This window comes from Pagrus pagrus (assembly GCF_965226575.1).
Source record: "Pagrus pagrus genome assembly, chromosome: 14".
Classification (NCBI taxonomy): Eukaryota; Metazoa; Chordata; class Actinopteri; order Spariformes; family Sparidae; genus Pagrus; species Pagrus pagrus.
Window position 1 is genome coordinate 8,311,163 of NC_140198.1, and position 23,109 is coordinate 8,334,271.

At 41.6% G+C, this 23,109-nt stretch overlaps 2 protein-coding genes across 3 annotated transcripts; one reads left to right on the plus strand and one right to left on the minus strand.

Annotated features, from left to right (window-relative positions):
- Positions 1-2,178: 2,178 nt before the first annotated feature.
- Positions 2,179-5,741, minus strand: sra1 (steroid receptor RNA activator 1). Its single transcript, XM_084374184.1, has 6 exons — positions 5,496-5,741; positions 4,524-4,631; positions 4,298-4,384; positions 4,038-4,198; positions 3,742-3,850; positions 2,179-3,645 (listed from the first exon to the last, which is right to left on the minus strand). Exons 1-6 carry the CDS (start codon positions 5,518-5,520, stop codon positions 3,368-3,370), a joined length of 768 nt encoding a protein of 255 aa, XP_084230310.1. The 5' UTR covers positions 5,521-5,741; the 3' UTR covers positions 2,179-3,367.
- A 2,165-nt stretch (positions 5,742-7,906) lies between these two features.
- Positions 7,907-22,620, plus strand: apbb3 (amyloid beta (A4) precursor protein-binding, family B, member 3). 2 transcript variants are annotated; one of them, XM_084373159.1, is made up of 12 exons: positions 7,907-8,310; positions 13,713-13,876; positions 13,963-14,021; positions 14,108-14,156; positions 15,549-15,698; positions 16,085-16,212; positions 16,879-16,993; positions 17,248-17,329; positions 17,413-17,496; positions 18,253-18,386; positions 18,475-18,654; positions 18,847-22,620. In XM_084373159.1, the coding sequence occupies exons 1-12, from the start codon at positions 8,262-8,264 to the stop codon at positions 19,105-19,107; spliced, it is 1,455 nt and encodes a 484-aa protein (XP_084229285.1). In that variant the 5' UTR covers positions 7,907-8,261; the 3' UTR covers positions 19,108-22,620. The 2 variants fall into 2 exon arrangements, with proteins under 2 accessions (XP_084229285.1, XP_084229286.1); XM_084373160.1 differs by having other exon boundaries at positions 18,271-18,386.
- Positions 22,621-23,109: the final 489 nt, after the last annotated feature.

The window sequence follows — 23,109 nt, forward strand, 5'->3', positions numbered from 1 at the left end:
AGTCTGAGGTCATGGTTCGCTGCTGGAGTATTTCTGATTGTTCTCCTCAGGTTGGAGTGAGTCACTGCTCGAAGTGGGAGAGTTCAAGTATCCGAGGGTCCTCAGGAACATCGAGGAGGGTCATGGGGAGCCTGGATTTGTTCACAATCAGCAAAAGAGCAGATACTGTATCAGAGAGTGGCAGTTCAGGTGGTTTAATACTGGGTATTAAAAGGTAGGGAAGGCAATTCTGAAGAGTCTCATTCCCAGGTCGTCAAATACCGATGCTTTGGGTTGGTATTCGGCCTGAAATTCGGATCCAAAGCGGAGGTATTTAACAACTAGTTTAGCTGTAGGGTGTCCTGTAAGCCAAATATTTAAGGTGCATACAGCGTTCAGTTCCATTCCTCGTCTGTCTCGACACCTTTCTATCTAAAAAACTTCCCAAAATGTGGCTTTCTGTTTGATTATTTGACAGGAAAATAGTCTGCACCTGTTTGGATAATCAATTATCAACTAATCCAGATTTAAGACTTGTGATTGTTAAGTGTCAGGACGCAGCTGTAGGTGTTTATGGTTTTATGTTTCTGAGTTGTATATTTCTTGTTTCTTTGCGACCTGTGGCCAGAGGGACGGACTTCTCCCTTTTCTTTCTGTCTTTTTGTCTATTTTTAGGTTTGTTTGTCTCCGTGGGGACACACACACTCTTTTATTCTGTTTCTCTCTCTGTCTTTCTGTCACTCATCTTTTCTGCTTGGTTTCCTCTTTTCGAGCCTCCTCTCCTCCTCCTCCTCCTCCTCCTCCCTGGAGAGGAGGAGGAGGAGGAGGAGGAGGAATGAAGCAGAGCCGATTGGTCAGCAGAGGTCAGACTAAGCTCTGCTGGAGGCTGCAAACGTCTGAAAAACCATCGAAACCCTCCGATCACTGTGGCCGGAGAGCTGCTGAAACCAATCTTCTGATAATAACTTCCAACTCGAACATCAGTAACAAAGTTCAGATCTGTTCCCCGAAGAAAAACAGGAACAAAACAGAACAATTTGAGCACTTTAAGGTCTTTTATATAGTAACAGCTCACAGAGTAGAAGTTCAATGCAGCATCACATGTATGAGTTGTGTTCAAAGCTGCTTCCTGTAACACCTGACTGAGCCTAAACCAGCAGCACTGGGAGCACTGGGCTGGTAAGTCGACATATGTAATGGCATATGGTGGTTTACTGATTTGAAGGGAGATCAACGCCAACACATGATGAAGGCAGCTCTTTAAAACATGTGACACTTTTATTTGTTCATGTTTTTTTTATCCTACGCCAAATCAATCAATCAATCAATCAATCAATCAATCAATCAATCAATCAATCAATCAATAAATGAATCAACCAACCAATCAATCAATCAATCAATCAATCAATCAATCAATCAATGAATCAACCAATCAATCAATCAGTCAATCAATGAATCAACCAATCAATCAGTCAATCAGTGTCTAAATTATGTCCAACAATGTATCCAAGGAATATGGATGTTTTAAATGTATTTTGTATTAATTGAACAGCTTAATTGAACTATAAAGTCAGATAAAGTTAGCTCACGTTGGTCGAGGTTATACAGACTGAAAACAGGCTGTCGTCACAACGATGGTTTAAAACTGAAACTGGATCTCACAAAAATAGCAATACACACACACACACACACACACACACACACACACACACACACACACACACCATTTATTATTGTAGGTAACTGCTTCCCTCTGCTGGTCACATGTCAAAGCTACAGAAACCTACTGCTGCCCTTCAGTTTCCATACATAATCTGATCACATGTAAACCATGTAGGTTTTACAGATTAATTATGCATTATTATTTGGCTTCTAAAAATACACATGATGTTGATAAAAGGTGTTTGAATAAGAAATATTTATTCTCTTTAAAGAACTTATAATGTAACCGATTCTTTCTTTTGGTTTTGTACGTGTCACTGGAAAAAAATAACAAAATAAATCACTTATAACGGTGGTTTATGGTTGAAAATGGTTACTCAGGGTTTTCTTTTCGTCGACTCTTCTGGTACGTTAGTCCAGCTCTGACACTATTTAAACTGATGCCATAGAGGTGTATAATTGTTGGCTTTAAAGTTTCTGTCGTGTGGTTTCTTTTGGCGGCTTTGACTATGACACATGTTGCTGAGAGAAATGGAAGAAGTCTTCAAATCCTTTACTTCAATAAAAGTACTCACGCCTCACTGTGGAAATACTCCACTACAAGTCAAAGTCCTTCATTCAGAAGTATAAAGTTTCACAAAGTGGAATAATTAAAGTACAAGTGCTTCAACTTCGTAATTGATTAAATAAACTAAGTTATATTGCAGCAGTGAACTGAAGGCAGGTGACAGAGCAGGTGGTTTACAGGGTCACATCCTGTTTATTCCACCTACGACAGCAAGAATAAAAACATTTGGATGATCACAGAGGCTCCATCATAGAAACAAGAGATTTATTCCCACATCAGATTCATAAACGAGTTCATGATTCACGTCGTCACCATCTTAGACTGAGGTTAACCACTAATGCATAGAGATCTGCTGTGATTGGTGGAAATGTCCAGAAACAGGCCACATACAGGGGTCGTGGCTCAGGATGGTGAACTGATGAGAATTTGAGCTTAAAGCACGTAAACCTGTTCTGGTAGTAAAATGATGAACCTGAATCGAAGCTTGTGTGGGGGGCAAGCTACCACACTTGGGGCCATTATTCACTCACACTTTGCTATTATTGTTATCATGAGTCTAAAGAGACATGAGAGACTGTCCTCGCTTTCAAAGCCTTGGCGTGCAAGCGGGTCTTGAGCAGTTTTCATGCACAGACGACTGCATTTCTGCTATTTATCTGCACAGGTTTTGAGACCACTAAATTGCGAAAAAAGGAGCTCCATTTCTTGCTCTCTTTATCAGTCTTATGCCTCTTTTTTTTGGTGCAGACAATACAACGTTGTCTTACTTCGAATACTGATTTTCGCCGTTTATTACCATAGCAACGGTAGAATCTCTGGGTCAGCCCCAATACCGCCGTTTTTTTGTGCCTTGTAAAAAGAAAAGCTGTCTTAATGAAGGGGCGTCTTTTCAGCAGTGCTGCAGTATCTCTGTGTAAAAAAGGGCTTGTACCTTCACCTCACCTTCAACTCTCCCCCACCCCACTGGAGAGGAACTTGACAGTTTGAAAACCTATGATATGACCCCCTACCTGCTCCTGGCGCTCTGACCTTTGACCCCCTGCTGTAGTCTGAATATGAATGTGAGGATTTGCAGGACCACATCCCGGTTTTAGTTAAAAGAGTCAATGTTTGACAAGAGCAGACCGAAATCAGCCAATGCCTGCAGGATGAATAGAGTCAGGACTCAGAGACTGGATCCAGGACTGGTTCTGTTGGGTCCTGGGCTGTTTCTGTAGAATCCTGGACTGGTTCTGCAGCTTCCTGGTCTGGTTCTGCTGGATCCTGGACTGGTTCTGCTGGTTTCAGAAGTGGTTCTAAGAGTTCTGGACTCAGTTTTCGGGTTTCAGCAATGAGTCGTTTAACGCCGACCATCCATTGGCTGACTTCAGTCACATGATCAACCATCAGGGAGCGATGGATCTCATCAGCTGAGTCCCAGCGACCCGCCTGTAAATCTGAGAGACAGACAGGAGGACAGACAGACAGGTGAGTATTCAGACAGACAGGTGTTCAGGTAGACAGACAGGTGGGTGTGTGGTGAGACTGGTTACCCAGAGACAGCGTGGCCATGCGTTTCCTGACAGGGAGGCTCAGTCTACCTGACCTCCAGCTGTCCTCCAGGAGGCGGAGCCTTTTGGCCACGTCATTACACACCTGATCCTGCACACAGAGGTCAAAGATGGTTTGTACGTGAGAAAAATCTGCGACAGACTCTTAATCAACTGTTTAACATTATTATAATTTGTAGTCGATGTTGTAAAAATGTGTAACAACTTTCTGAGGTCTCAGTAATCTGTGTGGCGACCCACAGCTGTTGTGGAGGTCTGTCTGAAGGGTAAAAACTCACCTTAACAGCTTGTCTGCAGGCAGCGAGCGCTTGGCTCAACACCAGCATCACATCATCTACATCAGGCTCACTCTCTGATTGGCTGCTGTCGGCCTCTTTCTGACTTCTACCTGGTGCTAGAGGAGGAGGGGTCATGACCACAGAGCCAGGAGGAGGACGAGCTGTGAGAAAGAGACAATGAGTTCAGAGAAAACATGAGATGCAGTTTGGTTCTGCATCGCTTTCCTGCAAAACCTTCTTCTTCTTCTTCTGCTTCTTACCTGGGTGTAGAGGGGGTGGACCCACACCACTTGGAGGTGGAGCCAGGGGATTGGAGGAAGGAGGAGTCAAGGGTGGGGCTCCTACACCTGAGGACCAATCAGAGACAAGATGCTTGAGACTTGAAGAGCCAAGAATGATTAATCAAAATCTAAATTGGTGTCAGCATTACATGACTGTGGTAATGATGTCAGGTGGTTATTTAATTAGTCAGCAGTGTTTTCTGACCTGAAGGTGGAGCTGCTCTCTTGTTCAGGAGGTTCTTCTGTGGTCCGCGGGCCATCTGGAGGCCATATGAGAACTGAGGGGGGTCGTTCCAACCTCGCTCCTGGTTACCTGGCAACATACAAGATCATCTTTAAAGAAACAGTTTGACATTTTAGCCACCAGATCTGGATAGATAGGATGGTAGAAGTATGAAGCAGCAGGACAAGAAAACATTCAAGGAAAGTACAAGTACCTCAAATTTGGGCTTAGGTACAGTAATTGAGTAAATGGATAAGTTACATTCCAGCACTGCTGTGATGCCATGAAATCAATCATCAATAACTATCATCAATAAGTGGGTCAGTGACAGTGGAATGAGCTCTATCGTCTGCCTTTTAAAAATCAAGTGATTTCCACCAAACTCTATTGAATATTTGGCTGTCTTTGCAATCGGGACATGACTTGACATATTTAGGAGATGACACTGCCACTGTTGGATTTACAGTAGATGATCAAACACATTACTTCAGATCAGCTAAATCTTCTGGTGCAACATTAGAGTTCAGTTAAACCGCCACTGAACACTCAGTTATCTGCTAAAAGGCTATTTATCGTTGAGTACATTAAGATTGTAAACAGACAGGACAACGATTAATAAACCTTCAGTTTTTACCCCAAAAAATACTCACAGGTAGATTATTTGTACGCCGAACTAATAACAACATCTAAATGAACTCGTAAGTGCCATGTTTGTGTTTACAAAGCGAGTAATTATGGCCTGGAGGTTGAAGGGAACATTAATTTGCCAGATTTGTGCATGCAGTTCGTTGACCCACTTTGTGAACAAAACCTAACTCTCATTCCCCGTAACAAAGCAGCACAGGTATCGTGCTAAGTGTTAGCCCCACAAGACAAAAGCTAATTCAAGACGATATTAGCGATATTAACTTTATTTATCAGAGTCAGGAGCTGGTCAGTTGTGCTGACTCTTACCTGGTTTGATGTACATGTCCTCCATGTTGGACTCCACTGTGTCAAATAACAAGAGCCTCTTCTTCAGGAAGCTAAGCTAACGGCTAACACGGAAACTTAAAACAACATTTAAGCTTTAAACTAACTCTAGTTGAGCGAGTATGTAATTACACAGACATAAAAACCCTTCCGTGACTATAATGTGCTGTGTTTAGTTTATTGTGCGGTGTCCGCGTGAAGCACGCAACACCAAGTACTGCAACTTCCGCTCACAATTTCAAAATAAGACTCAGGCTGGGGGCCCAAATAAATATAGGTCTACTGTTAAAGCTCACAGCTAGTTTATAACATTATTAATACACCTCAGAACTTACAGAGCGACTACAAGGTTTGTTATACCTTATACTGTTCGTATTTTTGATCAATATTAACTGTAAGTATAAAGCAAAAGCAACAACATCGTGTATAAATGTGAGGTGGGAGCATAGAGGTTTATGTTATAATAATAATAATAATAATAATAACAATAATAATAATAATAATAATAAACATAGTGAACGTTTGGATGCAGTTATTTTGTGCTGTAATCAGTTAAATGTCATTCTCTATAGTTACAATAAACATCAGGCTTTTAATTTGCAGGGGAACTGGCATGACTTCCTGTAATGTTCTGCAACTTCACAGCTTCCTGCTTGCAAAACTTTTCCGGGACACGTGGCCACTCTGTCACACCGACTCTGACGTCATCCAGCAGTAATTCGACCTCTGAGAGAGCATCAGGTAAAACATGATGGGATGATGAAATCCTCTGTTTGATTTTGAGGAAGTAAAGAAGTATTTTTAACAAAGAGCAGCAGTGAGTCATCTGTTTATTTTCCTGTCGACAGATATACTCTGAATCAATATGACCGCAGCAGATCAGGTTGCAGGAGCAGGAGGGAAAAGTGTGTTTGAACACACATGCACAACATCACATTTGACAATAAGAGCACTGCAGGGATGATGTATTTTTGTAGGCAAACTCAGAAATTATCATTGCTCTGGAGATTTTTTAACTGGATTTTGGATTATTGCTGAAAATAACCTCTGTGGCAAACACAAGTTTAGGATTCTTACATGTTTTGTTTATGCATCTTCACAGATGAACACCACTTTTGGGATTTCTGAAGTGTCAATTAATTCACTAGGAGCAGAAAGCTAATGTTTGGCTATAAACATACTATATCACGGTCACATGAATTTAATGTTAAAAATGTTCAACTGCACTTTGGTCTAAATTGATAATTCTACAAATTATAAAGCTATGCTGCATTCAGGTGCTCCTCGGAGTTGGGAAGTCGTTCTCCCGACTTCGGTGTGTTCAAGTGCGTCAAGTTGGAATGTGGGAGCAGGATGGACGCCAAAAAGAAGTTGTTTTGCATTTTGTCATTTACCAGTTTTAATTTTAAAATATCATATTACAGATTACTGGTGAGCAAAAACTAGATCTGCATAACGTGACTTTGATTTTCTCATCATCAACCTGATGTTTACTTTTTCGCGCCGTGTTTCAGAGACATTAACTCCTGTTCCAACATTTCTGTGTGTTCACGTGCTGTCAGAATTATTTAGATGCCAGAAAAGTTTTTACATTTATCGCTGAGAGCATTTGAGGGTTACAACCTAAAATACCATGTGCTCAGATGTGAGCCAAGACTTTTCAAAACAATTCATGACTTTGGTAAACGTTTCTTATCATCAACCCAATGTTTGCTTTTGTGGGCCATGTTTCAGCATCATATGAAGTCAACTTTGCAACTCCTGTGCCATAATTTCCTTCAACTTTCCGAGTTGCTCTGACTTGAGGGGCGTAAGTCTCCGGCATGATGACGTTTAGCTTCTGTAGTCTCATTTTGCCACGTTGCCACATGTAACAGACGTTTGGGTTTCAGGGCTCATCACTGTGGTACTCTGTTTGACTTAACCCTCATTATAAATCTTGTATTTTCTGACTTCCAGTGTTTTAGAGGTCGTCAAATACCGACGACCTTGGAATGAGACTGAACAATAATCAATCTTTCTCACCTTTAATGTCTCATCTTACTGCAGGGATATTAAACAGGTGTACTCTGGTATCACCGACCACAGTCATCAGTGATGTCATCTCTGGTCAGAGGTGAAACAGGGCAGAGAAAACACAAACAATGATCTTCAGTATAGTTCAATATGGCAGCCTACTTATATTTACATTCCTTTAAAAAAAACAAAAAAACATTTACTGTTTTTTAATGTGTGTTTTTGTTCTGGAAATGTACTTTAATGTCATTTTTTTACAGTGAAGGTCGAGTGAGGCAGAGAGTCAGTGAGGGGAGGGGAGTGATGACGTCAGCAGGAGGGAGGAGAGAGAGGAGAGAGAGAGAGGGAGAGGGAGGGAGAGGAGGAGGAAAACAGCATCCTTCATCAGACAGAGAGGAGAGAGAGAGACAAGCGAGAGAGAGGAGGGACAAACGAGAGGAGAGAGAGAGAGAGAGAGAGAGAGAGAGAGAGGGAGAGAAAACGCCGGGACGGAAATAAAACAAAGAAGAAGAAGAAGAAGACTGATGGTGTTGTCTGAGTGGAGGACAGACGGAGGGACGAGAGACACCGAGACAGACAGACAGACAGTGAGAGAGAGAGAGACAGGCAGGAGGAGGCTTTAACATCTGTCATTTGGGCCTGTGTGTGTGTGTGTGTGTGTGTGTGTCTTTGTATGTGTGTGTGTTGGAGGGTGATCAGCTGATTGGACCACACACGTTGGAGGGTGGAGCCATGATGGGCAAGGATTACATGCTGGCCATCCTCATAGTCAACTATGATGGTGAGACACACACACACACACACACAGGTCTGTGTAACCTCACAGGTTTACGAGGACTCTCCTGCATCACTCTGTTGTTTACATGTCTGGTTTGATAAACAGCTGCATGTTACAATGTGGTCGGAGCAGATTTACCTGCTGTGATCGTGATCATCGCCACCTGTCACCTCACACCTGTCTGCTCAGACCCCAAACAGTGGTCTAGCATCCAGTTGGTCATTGTTTGTATTGAAGTATACACAATGGATTAAACAATGTGTTCACCTGCTCTCATTTAAACTAATGTTAGCATGCCGGGCTAACTAGCTTGTTACCTACAGTGGAAAGTTAAGGGGCTGACAGATTCTTGATGGTTACCAACGCCGCAGTCGCCTGGCAACATCGTTGTTGTGTCTGTCTGGGAGGGTCGCAACGGTATGAAATAAATCGGTATTACACAATTACTACTTTTATTATTATTAAAAGTTGCGGTGAGCTTTAACAGGATGAAAACAGAAGGTTATTTAGTTGAACAGATGTTATTTCCACAAAATATTATGTCCTCACAGGCATGAAAATATATTTTTTAAATATCACTTAAACATTTGAATTCAACACCGTAGATGAGCAAATGTAGACGTTATGATAATCGCCCATTTTCATTCCACTCCTTGTGCAATCGGTCAGGAAACCAGAACCGGCGTTTTCCACAGTAACAGGTCGCTAATCCTCTTTACAGCGTATCCAGATCTGGGTTAGGGACTTTATCATTTGAATACTACGAACACTATATTGCTTAGCCCACTTAGCTGACACTAAGGCAGCTGTGGCTCAGGAGGCAGAGCGGGTTATCCAGTAATGGGAAGGTCGCTGGTTCGATCTCCTGGATCTCCTGGTTGCATGAGCGAGATACTGAACCTCAAATTGGTCCTGATGAGCCGGTCGGTGCCTCTGCCATCAGTATATGAATATATGTGTATGTTAATGGGTAAATGTGACCAGTGTTGTGCAGCCCTTCCTTCCTTCCTTCCCAGGAAACTCTGGATAACTCGATGAAACAGTTTCAATCACTGTGGTCTCTGTGGTTGCCATGGTAGCCGCTAGTTGAAAACCACCGAGTGCTATATCGGACACAACTGGACTTGTTTCAGTTTCTTGAAGACGTATAAACTTTGTGTGGGAGTGTCCTTACAGAGTCGTTAAGGACACGTGTGAGCTCTCAGTGTGGGTTGATAAGGCTAGGTGAGTCCAGGTGTGAATGGTCGTTAAGCCGTCTGGGGAGTGAACTCAGTACAGCATTGTAGGAGGGTGATAAGTAATGTCGTAGGCCACCTCCTCTGTTCAAAGATGGCCGTTCCAGTTTGACGTAGATGGATCCCTTTACTCCTCCTAAAATAATCTTTTACTCCTCCTGGGAGGAGGACTCACATTTTAATGTCAGCTGCAAACATTAAATAATCAGCTGGAGAAAGTTTTCAGTCAACTGAGGGAGTTTTAGCATGAACATTAGCTTACACTAGTTAGCTACAGATGCTAAAATCTGCGAGGAAAAGTAAATCAACAGTCGCGAAATGAGCTGTTTCTGACATCAAGGATGAATAGTTTCATGAATCACTATGACTTTCACTTACACTGTAAACTGTGCCGTGTGATAAGAGAAAAAGTGACAGGTTAGCAACAGTAACTAAGAAGGGCGGGGCTTAGAGAACGGTCAGGTCCAGCTGTCTGACCTCATGATAGGTCGCAGGATATCCTCCATCGGCCACATGACCTCACTCTGTAAAAAAAAAAGGTCGGACAGGACCTCACTGAGATAGACGAACAGGGACACACACGGTCACGCACTCGGACATGGCGGTGCTGTGTCATGAGGCATTCTGGGACAAATTGTGTGGGTGAGGTCACGATGACACCATCCACCAACAGTGTCTATTCATACACTGTTCATGTTTATGGGAGGTAAATGGAGCGTAAACAGATGGAAACTGTCCTCCCATGGAAAACAACAGAATCAGCTGCTTTTTAGAGTTACAGGGTTACAGTGGATTTTCACCCGTCTCATCACAATCTCACAAAAATACTTCTGTCACATCCCATCCCGCTCCTGTGTTGTTGTTGTTTTGTCTGATCTTCAGGCAATGCAATGATTTTGATTTGTTTTGACTTCCTTTGTGGAGAATACACTTTTTTTATTTACACCTTTGGGCTGGTTCTGTGGCACTTACTTCTTTACATGTCCTAAAATCAGTGCACAAATTGTCATTAAAAGTATGCTGAATTAGACATTAGCTGTTTGCAGTCTGCCCATGGATGTACTGTACATACAACTATCACTGGATTACTTTGAAACTGATGAAAACTTTAAAAACATGATGATTCTCAGGCAAGTTCTGCAAGTAGCGTCTTTTTACTATAACTAAATTGCCCAAGATCTCCATTAGTTTGATCAACCCAATCACCAAAATCAATGATGGCAATGTGTTTTTCTGCTAGCATCAGATGTGTTGAACCTTTACATTTATTTTTGTTCAATTTTGAATTGTATGTTGTGACAATGCTCTGGTTATGTTCAGGCACAAAAACTCTTGGTTAAGGTTAGAAAAAGATTGTGTTTCGGCTTAAAATATCAGCTTTGGCCGCCACATCTTCTTAAAAGATATCCAGTTGTTTCTCACTTACAAGTGTTGAAATGCAGTCTTGAACTTTGGTCAAAGGTGGAAGAGGAGGTAAATGGTCGACGTACGTATCTCAGAGGCCACACGTATAAACGATGCTTATAGCTTCACCCACACATTAACTGGCTTTCATAAAAGGAGAATGCATCACCTCCGACAGACCTCAGACCAGCAAATGCACAGCTTACTAGAGATAACTGCAGCTGAAATGAGGATGAGGAGAATAAAAATAAGGATGACAGATTTAAAGTAAAACATTGTTTGTTTGACTGATTATATTATTTTCGCAGTCTTCAGAGCTGCACGTGACATTTAATCATGTCTGAAGGCTCAAAAGTGACCAAATAAAGACTGTTTGATCATTTAAACGTTTTATACACTAAAAATAAATGTCTCAATTGACTGTTTTATTACTTTCTAACCTCTTTTTCCATTTAGGTAAATGTGTGAAATCATTTGGATACCAGAACAAACTGTGCAGTGGTTTTATTTTAACTGCTGACTGTAGTTTATCCTGTTGTATTGACCAGCGCTCCCCTCCCCCACCCCTCTTCCGGTCATATCGTTGTCTCTTGATCAGCCGATTCAGCATTTTGTGTCTCTGAAGCTTTATTAATTATTCAAATCCTCTTCCTGTACAGCAGCGTGACCTCTGATCACTTTGTCATCCACCCTCTCTTGCACATCTTGTACCAGGTGGACGATATCAGGAACACGGACAACATGATGCAACACTGATGTTAAAACTGTAAAGAGATTTGGTCCTTCCTCGGTACAAGGGTATAAGTAGACTTACAGTCTGTTCGGCTGTTTTTCAGCAACACCAATCAAACACTTCTGCTCAGTTTTGCATTAGAGATGGTGAGGCTGGAGGCTGATATGTTCAGGTCTCTTTATACAGCAGTTACTATCCTAACTTTGGTTTGCATTCTCCAAACTTCTTCTTCTCAGAGTCAAAACTGAGATAAATGTGATCACACAGACAGGAAACAGATTGATATCATTCAGTCTGACTTACACTTCCTGAGGATATCTTTATCTCCGATGTCCACCCAGAATAAACGTCCATAAGTCCACTTAAGTCAGAGAGGAAAGGATGCTTCTAAAAGTGCAGAACTTGCCCTAGAATTGGCTTGTTTTTAAGTTTTCATCAGTTTCAAAGTAATCTAGTGACAGTAGTCTGCACATCCATGAGGACACTGCAAACAGGAGCTGCTAAAGGCTAATTCGGCATACTTTAAATGCCGATATGACTAACTGTAAACAAATACTGGCTAAAAAGAGGCATCAAAGAGAGTAGAGCAGGATGATTGATTATCTGACAGTATAACACTGCTGACATTTTACTTTCAATCATATCAAAAGTCAGTCTCAGTTGTGCTAAATTTAGCTGAATGACTGACGTCTCCTGACCAATCAGCTCTCCTCTCACCGCTTCAGACTGTCACCTGATTGGATAAAAGCTGATTATGGATTTAATCACTGCACCCACCTATCCTTAACAACACGACTCTGTTTCTCTGGTAGACGTCTGAATGATTTATTAAAGTATAAAGCCTTTTGAATTAAAGAGTGTCTGAATATTACACCTGATATACAACGGATCAAAAATTTATTTCCAGCAACAACAGCATCAAAGTTAGACGGATGTGTTTTCTGTTCTGTTCACTGGTGTAAACACTGTAAATAACTTCAAACGCCTTCAAATGCTGATTTTTTTGCATGTGGGGTGATGAACAGGAGCGGCAATTTAAGGTGAACTACTGAAAGTTCAAAGCAGTTGAATTAATTTATTTGAGTGTGAGCACTTAGTGTCAGTTTGCCTGTGAGCAGAGGAAGTACTGAACAATAAAAGGAAGAAATGAATTCTACATTAAAATGTCTAAAAACAACTAGACCTTTGTTTATATTTTGTTGAGTCGTGGACTTACATTATCCCAAACGTAGCTGCAAGCTAGTGTCCGTGTGTTTGAGTTCAGGTCAGCTCTCACCGAGCTCAGCACTCACCAGAAACTCCGGTTCTCTCTCGTCTTTCCCTTCTCCTCTCTGTAAGGTAATGTTCATGAAGTAAAGTACATTTCCCCTCCAGCTCCAGTCAGCAGTCAACATATTAGTACACAAACACACACAACCTTAGTGGATCGCTGCTGCAGTCAGGCTGATAAACAGGAGTGAGCAGCAGCTCTGCCCAGCAAACTACTTTAGCTGTTTTGCTAGTGACCCTTACTGCTACTCAGTTTCAACATCTTTCTGAGCTTATTTCTATTTCGTCTGTTTACATCCACAGACATTTTGTTCTCGGGATTGTTCATAACTTAATTCAATAGAGAGTTGCTGAAGAGGAGGATAAGTTTGTTAGCTTAGCCTCAGGTGCACATTTTATTTACAGCGCTATTAGAATAATGTCCTCCTGTCTCCTAACTGTGTTCACACCATGTCTCTGTTGTTCATACTCTGACAGAGGAGCTTCAATAAACTGGAAAGTGACACACAGCAAATTAGCTACATTAGCTTCCTCCATTTTGGACTCTCTGTCCGACCAAAGCTCAGCTCTGTCAGGACGGCTTGTTATTGGTCAACTGTGAAAATTTCCAGGTCATAATTGACTGAAACTGAACTCAGTGAAAAACATCTTTTATTTACTTCATCAGGATATTGTTCTTTAACATTATACCTGTAATGAACACTGCAGTCTGTAGGGGGGCGCCAACATTATATTATCATGTTGTTTTTTCTATGTGTGTGCAGACAACATCTGGACAGACCAGAACCTCCTGCTGGACCCCGACCTTCCCTCCGGCTGGAGAACCATCAAAGATTCAACAGGAACCTACTACTGGCACGTTCCCACCGGCGCCACTCAGTGGCAACACCCCAGCCTCAACGGGCCGCCCCAACTGCTCGACACTCAGGTTAGACCGTCTTTAAATATCCGAGCTAGCTCTGTTAGCTCAGGCTCGTCTGATGCATTCTCTTCTTCTGTGGTGTTGCATTACAGCAGGAGGAGGCAGGACAGCAGAGCTCCAACAGTGAGACAGATGGACCTCCTGAGGCCAGGTAACACACACACACACACACACACACACACACACACACACACACAGTGTCTGTAAAGGTTATATTAATTATGTTTTTCCTCTCAGGTCTTCGTGGCATGAAGATTATATCGCCAACCATGACCCCAACTCCAAGGTAATGATAATAATAATTAACACATTAGTTCTTCACTAACAAAAAGTCTATAATCATGGTCCACTTACTAGATTTGTCTCATGCCTTCTCCCTCATCTCATGGACTTTACAACTTCATAATGTGTGTTTTGTCCAACCAACAGTCCATATTAGTGCTGTCACGATATCAAGTGTACAAAAAGAACAATAACTATTAACTACTCAATTGCTGGTGAAGAGGCAACCAGATTAAATTAAAAATAAAGATGCAGAAGACCTAAAATCTTTGCTAGATTATTCAGATGATATTATCATATGTGTATTATTAACATGATACCAGTATTTCATTTTTTAATATCATCAAACTGTGCTTTTGCGACAACCCAAGGCCAAACTTCAACGTTATTACCAATACATTCATATTATTAAAATCATTCAAAGGAAGAGCAGGAAATCTTCACATCACACTTTATCGAACTAAAGCTGTGAAGTTACATGAACGCAATGATTCAATATTGGCTTTAAATTAATGTAATAAGAAAGATTAATAGCTGGTGTTGAACCAGTATACTTAATATAAATGTTAAATAAAGGGAGTGAAACTAAAATATTGTCATTTATATTTCAGAAAACAATGTGACATCCTTCGACTGCTTTCAAACGAAAAATCTGTTATCTGATCTATGATCTATGGTTAAACTAGATCTGCCTCTGTTAGTTTTCATGTGTATATATTTATAGATTTATGTGTAAAAGTATTAATATCTGTATATACTTATGTTAATTTATTAATATATGCAGCTCAAAGCTCCACAGAGCAGCTGCTGTTAAACTGTTCACACTCTGACACCAAACTTAATCTTCCAAGAGGAGTGATGTGAAATATTAAAACTGTACAGAGACATCAGAGCCAAACAGCTGCTGATGTCACACTGGTCTCACCAGGATGAAGACCATGGACGCCGACTGAAAGCTCATCTCAGCCGCAGAAAGGGCCCCAAAATGTTTGAGCAAATGTGAAAACAGACAGTCGAGTAAACAGTACAGATATTTACAATCTAAATGTTTTTTTACATTAGAAAATATCAAAAGTTAAGGTGACATTATACCATATATAATGACAACAACAACAATAATAATAAAAATAATAATAATGATATGAAGTGAAGGCAGAGGATCGCTCTCTTCGTCTCTGGTGGTCTAATCTACTCTAATCTCTCTCTCTTCGTTTGTGTCTACCTCTCTCTACCACCGTTTTATGCAGCATTAATCTGATTTAATCTGTCTCTCTCTCTCTGCCTGTCTCTCTGTCTGTGTCCTGGTTTCTCTGTTTGTCACCCAACAACTCACTGACCACTTAATCCCGTCATCTGTCCGTCTGTCTGTCTCTCTCGCTGCCTGTCTGTCTGTCAGTGTTTTGCCGTGCGGTCTCTGGGCTGGTTGGAGGTGGAGGAGGAGGACCTGTCTCCCGGTCGCAGCAGTCTTGCTGTCAGTAACGTCATCCAGCAGCTGTCTCACTGCAACAGCCCCGAGCAGAGAGAGAGGCCGGGGGCCTGGGGAGAGGTGAGACACCTACTGAGCCTGTACCTGTCTGTCTGTCTGTCTGTCTGTCTGTCTGTGGTCTGAATTCATCTCAAACTGACCCAGAATGAGTTAAACTGCTGAATGTTTTTAACAAAGTCTAAAACATTGGACAATCAGGATCAGGTTCTAATGTGTTTAGATGGGTCATAATGGGTTTAAACTAGTTTGGACAATCAGGATCGGGTTTAGACAGGTTCAGACTGTCAAAATCTAGTTTAAACTGAACTGATTAAGATTATTGGGATCTGGTTTTGATTGATTTAACCTGTCCGGATCTGGTTTAGACTCTCAGGGTGTCGTGTTTGTTGTCTACTGTATTTTCCATACTAATCTGTCTGTCTCGCTGCCTGTCTGTCTGTCCGCAGGGTCGCGAGATGATGCTGGTTCTGAAGAAAGACACCCTGACCCTGTTGGACCCTTTAGACCACACCCCTCTGCACTGTCAGCCAATCATCAACATCCGTGTCTGGGGGGTGGGCTGCAACAACGGCAGGTGAGCCAATCAGAGAGCAGCTGGACAGTAGCAGGATTTATTCAGCTGTCATTAATCATTAAAAATCATATTAGGACATTTATCACAACACAATTGTTGCAGCCACTCATTCATTCATAAGGTTGAATACATTTACACAATATCTGTGCAATTATGGAGGATTGACAACACGTTTAGGAGGATAATCTGTTCTTAGACGACCCCAACAAGCACAACAACGTATATTTAGAAATTCAAACCTCTCCAGACTCACGTCCAGATAAAAGACACGACACAACGATTGTTTTTTCTCTCTTGTTGGCTATGCTAAAACTTCCCCCTGCTTCCAGTCTTTCTGCTAAGCTAGGCTAACCTCTGACGGCGCTAACTCACACTTTACTATTTCAGCATGTTAAACTCAACCTCACCTTTCATTTTGTCTCCCTGTCTGTTTGCACTAACACTGTCTCTCTCTTTTTCTTTAACACGCCCCCCTCTTACCCGTTCACCTGGGCAGGGACAGGTAAAACTTTCTCCCTTTTACGTGTTCACATCCAGAGCCACAGACACAGCTAGACTCATCCTCACACCCTCCTTTTATATGTCAGGGTCATTTTTTTTTATTCACCTGCCGGTCACATGATCATCGGCCCATCAGCCAATCCACTGTGTGTGTGGTGCTTTCAGGGACTTTGCCTTCGTGGCGGGTGATAAAGACAGCTGCGTGCTGAAGTGTCATGTGTTTCGCTGCAACGCTCCGGCCAAAACCATCGCCACGGCGCTACATGAGATGTGCTCCAAGGTCAGTGAGTCTCCTGCTCACATGTTCACCATCGTCGTTTAGTGTGTTAGCATGCTAACGTTAGCTACTTAGCAGTAAACACAGTAGTAAACGATGAAGACAACAACTCCCATGATCCCACGCTACTTCAGGACATCATACAATGACATCTTTTGTTAAGTTGATCTGATTGAGCGACCCCTAGTGGCAGAAAACAGATATTCGGCCTTTAACGCTGTTGAATATAAAAACATTACATTTTTCCGTGTCCATAGATGATGTCGGAGAAGTCGCTGATGAGGCCGTCTCGCTCTCTGACGATGGAGAGCATCTCACCTGAAGATCTGCCCAGACAAGGTGACTCACCTGCTCTCTAACATCACCTTGCTGCTCTCTGATTGGTTCTCTGCTGATTCCGTCTCCTGTTCGTTGTGTTTCAGTCGAGTTTCTGGAGGCGGTCCGGCAGCAGGTCCAGAAGTTCCAGGTCCAGTACATCGGTAACCTGCCGGTGTCCAGAGCGATGGGTAGGACAGAGTCACATGTGTTACACCTGAACACGTCAACATTCAGCGCTGTGATTGGTTACTTCGCTCTGCATAAACAAACTGATGGTTGATTCTTTAGTTGTTCAGTTGGTTACCCTTTATTTTATGGGTCTGTGTGATAGGTAGTGATAAGAAAGACACTGTGATTAGTTGTTACACTTTGAATGCATTAATTCAAGTTAATTTTCAGTCAGTTCACAGATGCAAAACTTAACTTGCAAAAACGTGAAATTTGACTACAGGTAAACATAAAACAGTTAAAGGTTTAAAGCAGGAGCTTTTTACAGAAACTTTACATTTTCCTCATAATTAATATATTCAACTGATTAGACTATCATGGTATGGTTTAAACTGGTTTAGAGTCTAAAACCAGATCCTGATAGTCTTAAAAAAGTAACCTGAGTCTCCTGTATCAAGTCAATCAGGAAAGAAAAGTCTTTCCTTTCAACAAATTAATACTTGAGCCTGCTAACGGAAAACAAGCTAATGTATGTCAGACACACTGGATGTAATTAGGCTTCTTGTGGTTTGTTATTGATCAGTGAGCGGTCAGTAGACTGGAAGAAGGGCTATAGAAATCCACTTACCATGAATGTCTGAGCATCGACAACGACTGTCAGTCTTATCCACAGCTCTCTGTGAAACCAGACAACATCTCATGTTGTGTAATGCTCCAACTATAAAAACTGCTTCTATAAATACGAATGATGAAGACAGAAAAAATCATTTTTCCAGTCTACTGTGTTTGTGCAGGTATGGAGGTGCTGAACCGAGCGATAGAGAGCATCATGAACTCAACAGACAGAGACGAGTGGGAGCCGATCGTCGTCCACGTCACTGATAACATCCTGTCTCTGTGGAAGGGACAGGTAACATCATTATTAATCTTTATTAAACTGTGTGAATAAAGCTAGAGAGTCTTCACTCTGTTGCTTCCTTCTGATTGGATCCTGACAGGAAGGGGAGGAGCCTTTCTGGGATTGTCAGGTACGTTTCCTCACCTTCCTGGGCGTCGGACACGACTGCCACACCTTCGCTGTGATCGTGGACGGCGGCACGCAGCAATTCGAGTGTCACGTGTTCTGGTGTGAACCGGACGCAGGGAACCTGTCTGAGGCCGTCCAGGCTGCATGTATGGTGAGTGACAACACCTGAACATCATCTAGATCCTGAAGACAATTTAAGGATAAATTAAAATAAATATTGCAGTAGACATCAGGTGGTTTAAGGTAGAAAATGATTGTTCTTCTGCCCCCTGGTGGTCCAAACATGTCGAGCAGCTCTTGCAGATGAATTAACTTCCTCTAACAGTCCCTTCCTCTCTGTCAGGTCCAGTATCAGAAGTGTCTCGTGGCTCAGACTCCTCCACCGAGGTCCAAGTCGTGGCGTGTTAACCCGTCAAAGGTCAAACGGGCCAACTCCATGGACGGCGCCACCTTCCCTCCTCTCTCATCCCGGCACCATGGCGGCAGCAGTAGCTCTATAATGACGCCGAGGATAACCAAGGGCAACGGCAGCAACAGCAACGTGAGGAAGGGGATGTTGGCGTTCTTCGAAACTTTCCGGAACAAACAGGCCGCAACCTCCTAATGACGGGGGCGGGACCATCAGAGACAGCAGAGACCACCGATCCTCCAGGACTGAAATGTTTTCACTTAGACCGTGACGGTGTCGCCAGACCATCACGTGATTGGCTGAACTCTGTGTGCACGTGGCTCTGGTGGTCCGACCGGCTGATTCTGCCGTCTTCACATCACCAGCGACGCCTGGCCTTCTGTTTATTAGACCAGAAATATACCTGTTTGAACTTACTGTTGTGATGTTCGTCTCACCTGTTGCTGCGACACCATTGGTTAGCTTAGCTTAGCTTAGCAATGGTGTTGCTAGCTACCTCACTGCAGGCTGAACGACATGAATGAAGAGAACAGACTGTGAAGGACCAGACCAGGATCAATGAACTGGACCTGCAAACGAGTCGCACTAGAGCGGATTGAAGCAGCTGATCAGTGACTCGTCCAGCAACACCTCCTCAGTTACCTGTCAGACAGATCGACAGAGCTGCGGAGGATCATTTCACCCAAAACTAAAAGAGAAAACTGAAACATTAAAAGACAAGCTGGCTGGTGTGAGAACAATAATTAGATTATACTACTCAGGTGATCGGGTCAGAGTTAAATATTAAAAGAAAAAGTAGAATAATGAAAGACAAAAATAATTTTGGGGAAATGATCAAAGAAAAACGTCTTGACTCCTTTGAGGGTATCGGACTTCGCGTTAAAGAGACAGTTCACCCACAAATCAAAAATACATATCCGTCCTCTCACCTGTGGGGATATTTATCAGTCTAGATTGTTTTGGTGTGAGTTGTTGAGTTTTGAAGATCTTAAACTAGATGCCTCTTAGCTTGCGGTGCTCAAAGTGCCAAAAAAACAAACAAACAAAAAATAATTTGAATAACTTAACAGCTAAGTGTCTTTCAAGAAATCATGACCTGGTTTCTCAAGATAATCCAAGACAAAACTATGTCACTCTACGTCCCGCGCTAGTGCCAGCTTTGTACTTAAATGGCTCCATGGGCAAGTTAGCAATAATACGTAATATTCAACGTCCAGTTAGACTTCTGGAACGTTATACATGTCATCAAACAGTCACAGTTTGGTACCAAAACTGTGTGCTTTGGGTTCCAAAAGCTACAATTTAATTAGAAATAAAGGAGGATAAAACTTAACATAACAATGGATGATTAAAACCATAACACACCAAGGGTAAATGTTAATTTGATGAGTAAATTAAAGTGCATTGCAAGAATCTAAACAATTAAAATGCAAACACCGTACAGAAAGCCTTGCAACAGAAGATACTGCGTACCGATATGAGGCTAATCCATTTAAAAAACCTTAACATATCATAATTTATTCATTCATTTGTTGAGCATCCACTTGAAATCCAATTATCTTTAGAGTTAAAGAGATTTTAGAGTTGTGAAAACCTGTAAAATGTCCTGAAAAGCATACGAGAAGAAGGTCCTTTAAGGTATCTTAATGATCTGTGGATTAACCCGGTCATGATTTCAGGAAAGAGAGACATCACTGCTGAGTTATTCAATTATTTATTTTTTTGGCGCCTAGAGCACTACAGGCTAAGTTCCATTATAATCGAGAGAAGGCAGACAAAAATAAGTGTTTTTGATTTTTGGGTCAACAATCCCTCTAATCAGCAAATAGCTTATAAATAATTAATCAACCCTGTGTCATTATAGTTTCCCAACCCTTCACTGTCATGAGACACAAACTCAGTTGGATTTGTGTCTGATTTCTCCTTAAATTTCTCCTTAAAATGACTGAAACTTAGAGATAAGATAGAGAAGAAAAGCATCTTTCCACACTGGTCGTCAGTGTCAGATATGTATCCTGTATGTATTTCGCTTCAAGCTTCATGTTTAGAGAAATATTACGGTGTGAGATTTTTAAAGCTGCAGTGAGAGATTCTGTCCGGCAGAGGGCGGAAACACAAACACACAGAAACGAGTCTTAAAAAACTGATGTGATGTTCATCAACTTACCTGTTTCTTCTTCCATGTTCATGTCACGTGGGAGGTTACCATGGTTACTGCTGTTCTCATGCTCCATTAGAAGTCAAGATGGCGTCTGCCAGAGAGAAGAAACAAGAGTCTTTGTATAAGTTAACATGTTTATTCATACATTCACAAACGAGTGTGTTAGGGCCACTGGGAAACATATCTGAGATTTAAAGGATTCATTTCTTTATTTCTAGCATTCAGTAGGCAACAGAAGCATTTTTCCTAGAAATTTCACGACTGGAATACTTGAGTCCTTTTTCCCCCTGGAAATTAAAGATCTTTTCTTAAAGGAACAGTCCACCCAAATATGAACATTCAGTCATTATCTACTCACCCCGGATGAAGTCAGGTGAAGTTTTGTAGTCCACAAAATGTTTCTGAAGCTTCACAGCAAAACGGTGTTGAAGCATTCTCAAACGACTGAAGAAGACGGGGACTGGCAACCACTTGAGGGTGCAGATGATTTGAACAACAGCGATGTGATGTAAATGCGATAAAAGGGGGGGGATGGTATGACACAATTAGTAGCTGAATATTATCAGTAACTCCTGTAAGGTTGTTTTTTTAAAAACATTTTGAAACAAGTCTCCAGCTACTTCAGTTGTGTAGGAGAATGCTGCAACAGTGTTTCGCTGCGAGACTCCAGAAATGTTTTGTGGTCTACGAAACGACAAAACTGAATTTTCATTTTTGGGTGAGCTGTTCCTTTAACAGTGGCCTGGTACTGCATCATACATGAAGCAATTCAAAGTGTTTTGGATCAAAATGCATAAAATAAGAGATGTGAACACAGAGGAATAAAAAAAAAGAGACATTTTAAAAAGATAAGACAAATAAGCACGAAAAAATTGAAGCACAAAGGTGTTCATGATCTGAGCGGCATTAAAGGAACAGTCCCACAGTATCTGACCTGCAACAGTGAGAGCTCTTAAATGCCTCCTGAACTGGTCAGTAAACACTCTGCAAAGAAGTATACATTTATTTACATTATTATTACCATTATTTTAATAAAAAAAGTCAACATCAGTTTGACACTTTGACTTGCAGTTTGCATGTCAGGCACAAATGACAGCATGGAAGGTCATTGAAAAATATCCTGGAAATGATTTCTTGAGGAACTTTAAAGTTCTCATCATGTAAACTTGTCTGATAGCTTTATGTTATTGAATGTACAGACGGCGGAGATGTTCACAAATATATATAACTTACTATAAACATATATAATATAAACAGACGGTGACGGTCCAGTTGCCTCCTGATCGGCTGAAGCACCTGTAGATAGAAGCTTTAGTATGTTTAATGTCAGTAGGAAAAATCAGTGAGAGGTTTGAATGTGTTAATACAGCAACAGAAATATATTTCAGAGTCCAAACTGTCCCAGACGTCGTAGAGAAACAGTCAGTTTGCCGCTCCGTGTGATGAAAACATGTCTGGTTATCTGCAGTAAAATCTTTGGCACAAGAGAAACCAATGATGTCATGTATAAATTAACCAAAAAATGTCAAATAAACAAGTGAAATATTCTTGGTCTGCTGCTGGTGTTGTTTAATGTGAAGAACATAGTGTCATGATGTGATGTGTTGGTAGTTTAGCTAATGCTACATCAGCTTTATGTCCCTTTTTTAAATCTTTGTTAAGCCAAAGTGTCAGTGAGTCTGGATTTGTGTTTGTCTGTAGAGAAGCTGTGGAGATTTTAACACCTCAGGGTTTTTTTTTTCTCCTTCTGCCACATTTCATCAGCTGAGTGTGAAGTTTGACTTAAGTGTGAAAATTGAGGAAGACAAAAGCTAATCTGTTACATGCTGACACCAACATATAGGCGTATTTAGGAACCAATGTGAAGACGGAAACAATTAAAGGCATCAGGACAGTAAGGCTCCAGCTACCTTCTCTTTACGGGCCTGTTTGTTTAGATTTAGTGAAATTGTCAGTCAAAATAAGCCGAATCAGCTATTAGCAGTTCCAGTTTACAGTGTACTCATGGATGTACAGATAACTGTCACTGGATTACT

Coding starts and splice junctions, on each gene's coding strand:
- sra1 (XM_084374184.1), bottom strand. CDS start 5,520: ATGGAGGACATGTACATCAAACCAG. Junction 4,199..4,297: donor TCCACCCCCTCTACACCCAG/GTAAGAAGCAGA, acceptor TCTTTCTCACAG/CTCGTCCTCCTCCTGGCTCT. Junction 3,851..4,037: donor CCTGCAGACAAGCTGTTAAG/GTGAGTTTTTAC, acceptor CTCTGTGTGCAG/GATCAGGTGTGTAATGACGT.
- apbb3 (XM_084373159.1), top strand. CDS start 8,262: ATGATGGGCAAGGATTACATGCTGGCCATCCTCATAGTCAACTATGAT. Junction 13,877..13,962: donor CCCAACTGCTCGACACTCAG/GTTAGACCGTCT, acceptor GTTGCATTACAG/CAGGAGGAGGCAGGACAGCA. Junction 16,213..16,878: donor GTGGGCTGCAACAACGGCAG/GTGAGCCAATCA, acceptor TGGTGCTTTCAG/GGACTTTGCCTTCGTGGCGG.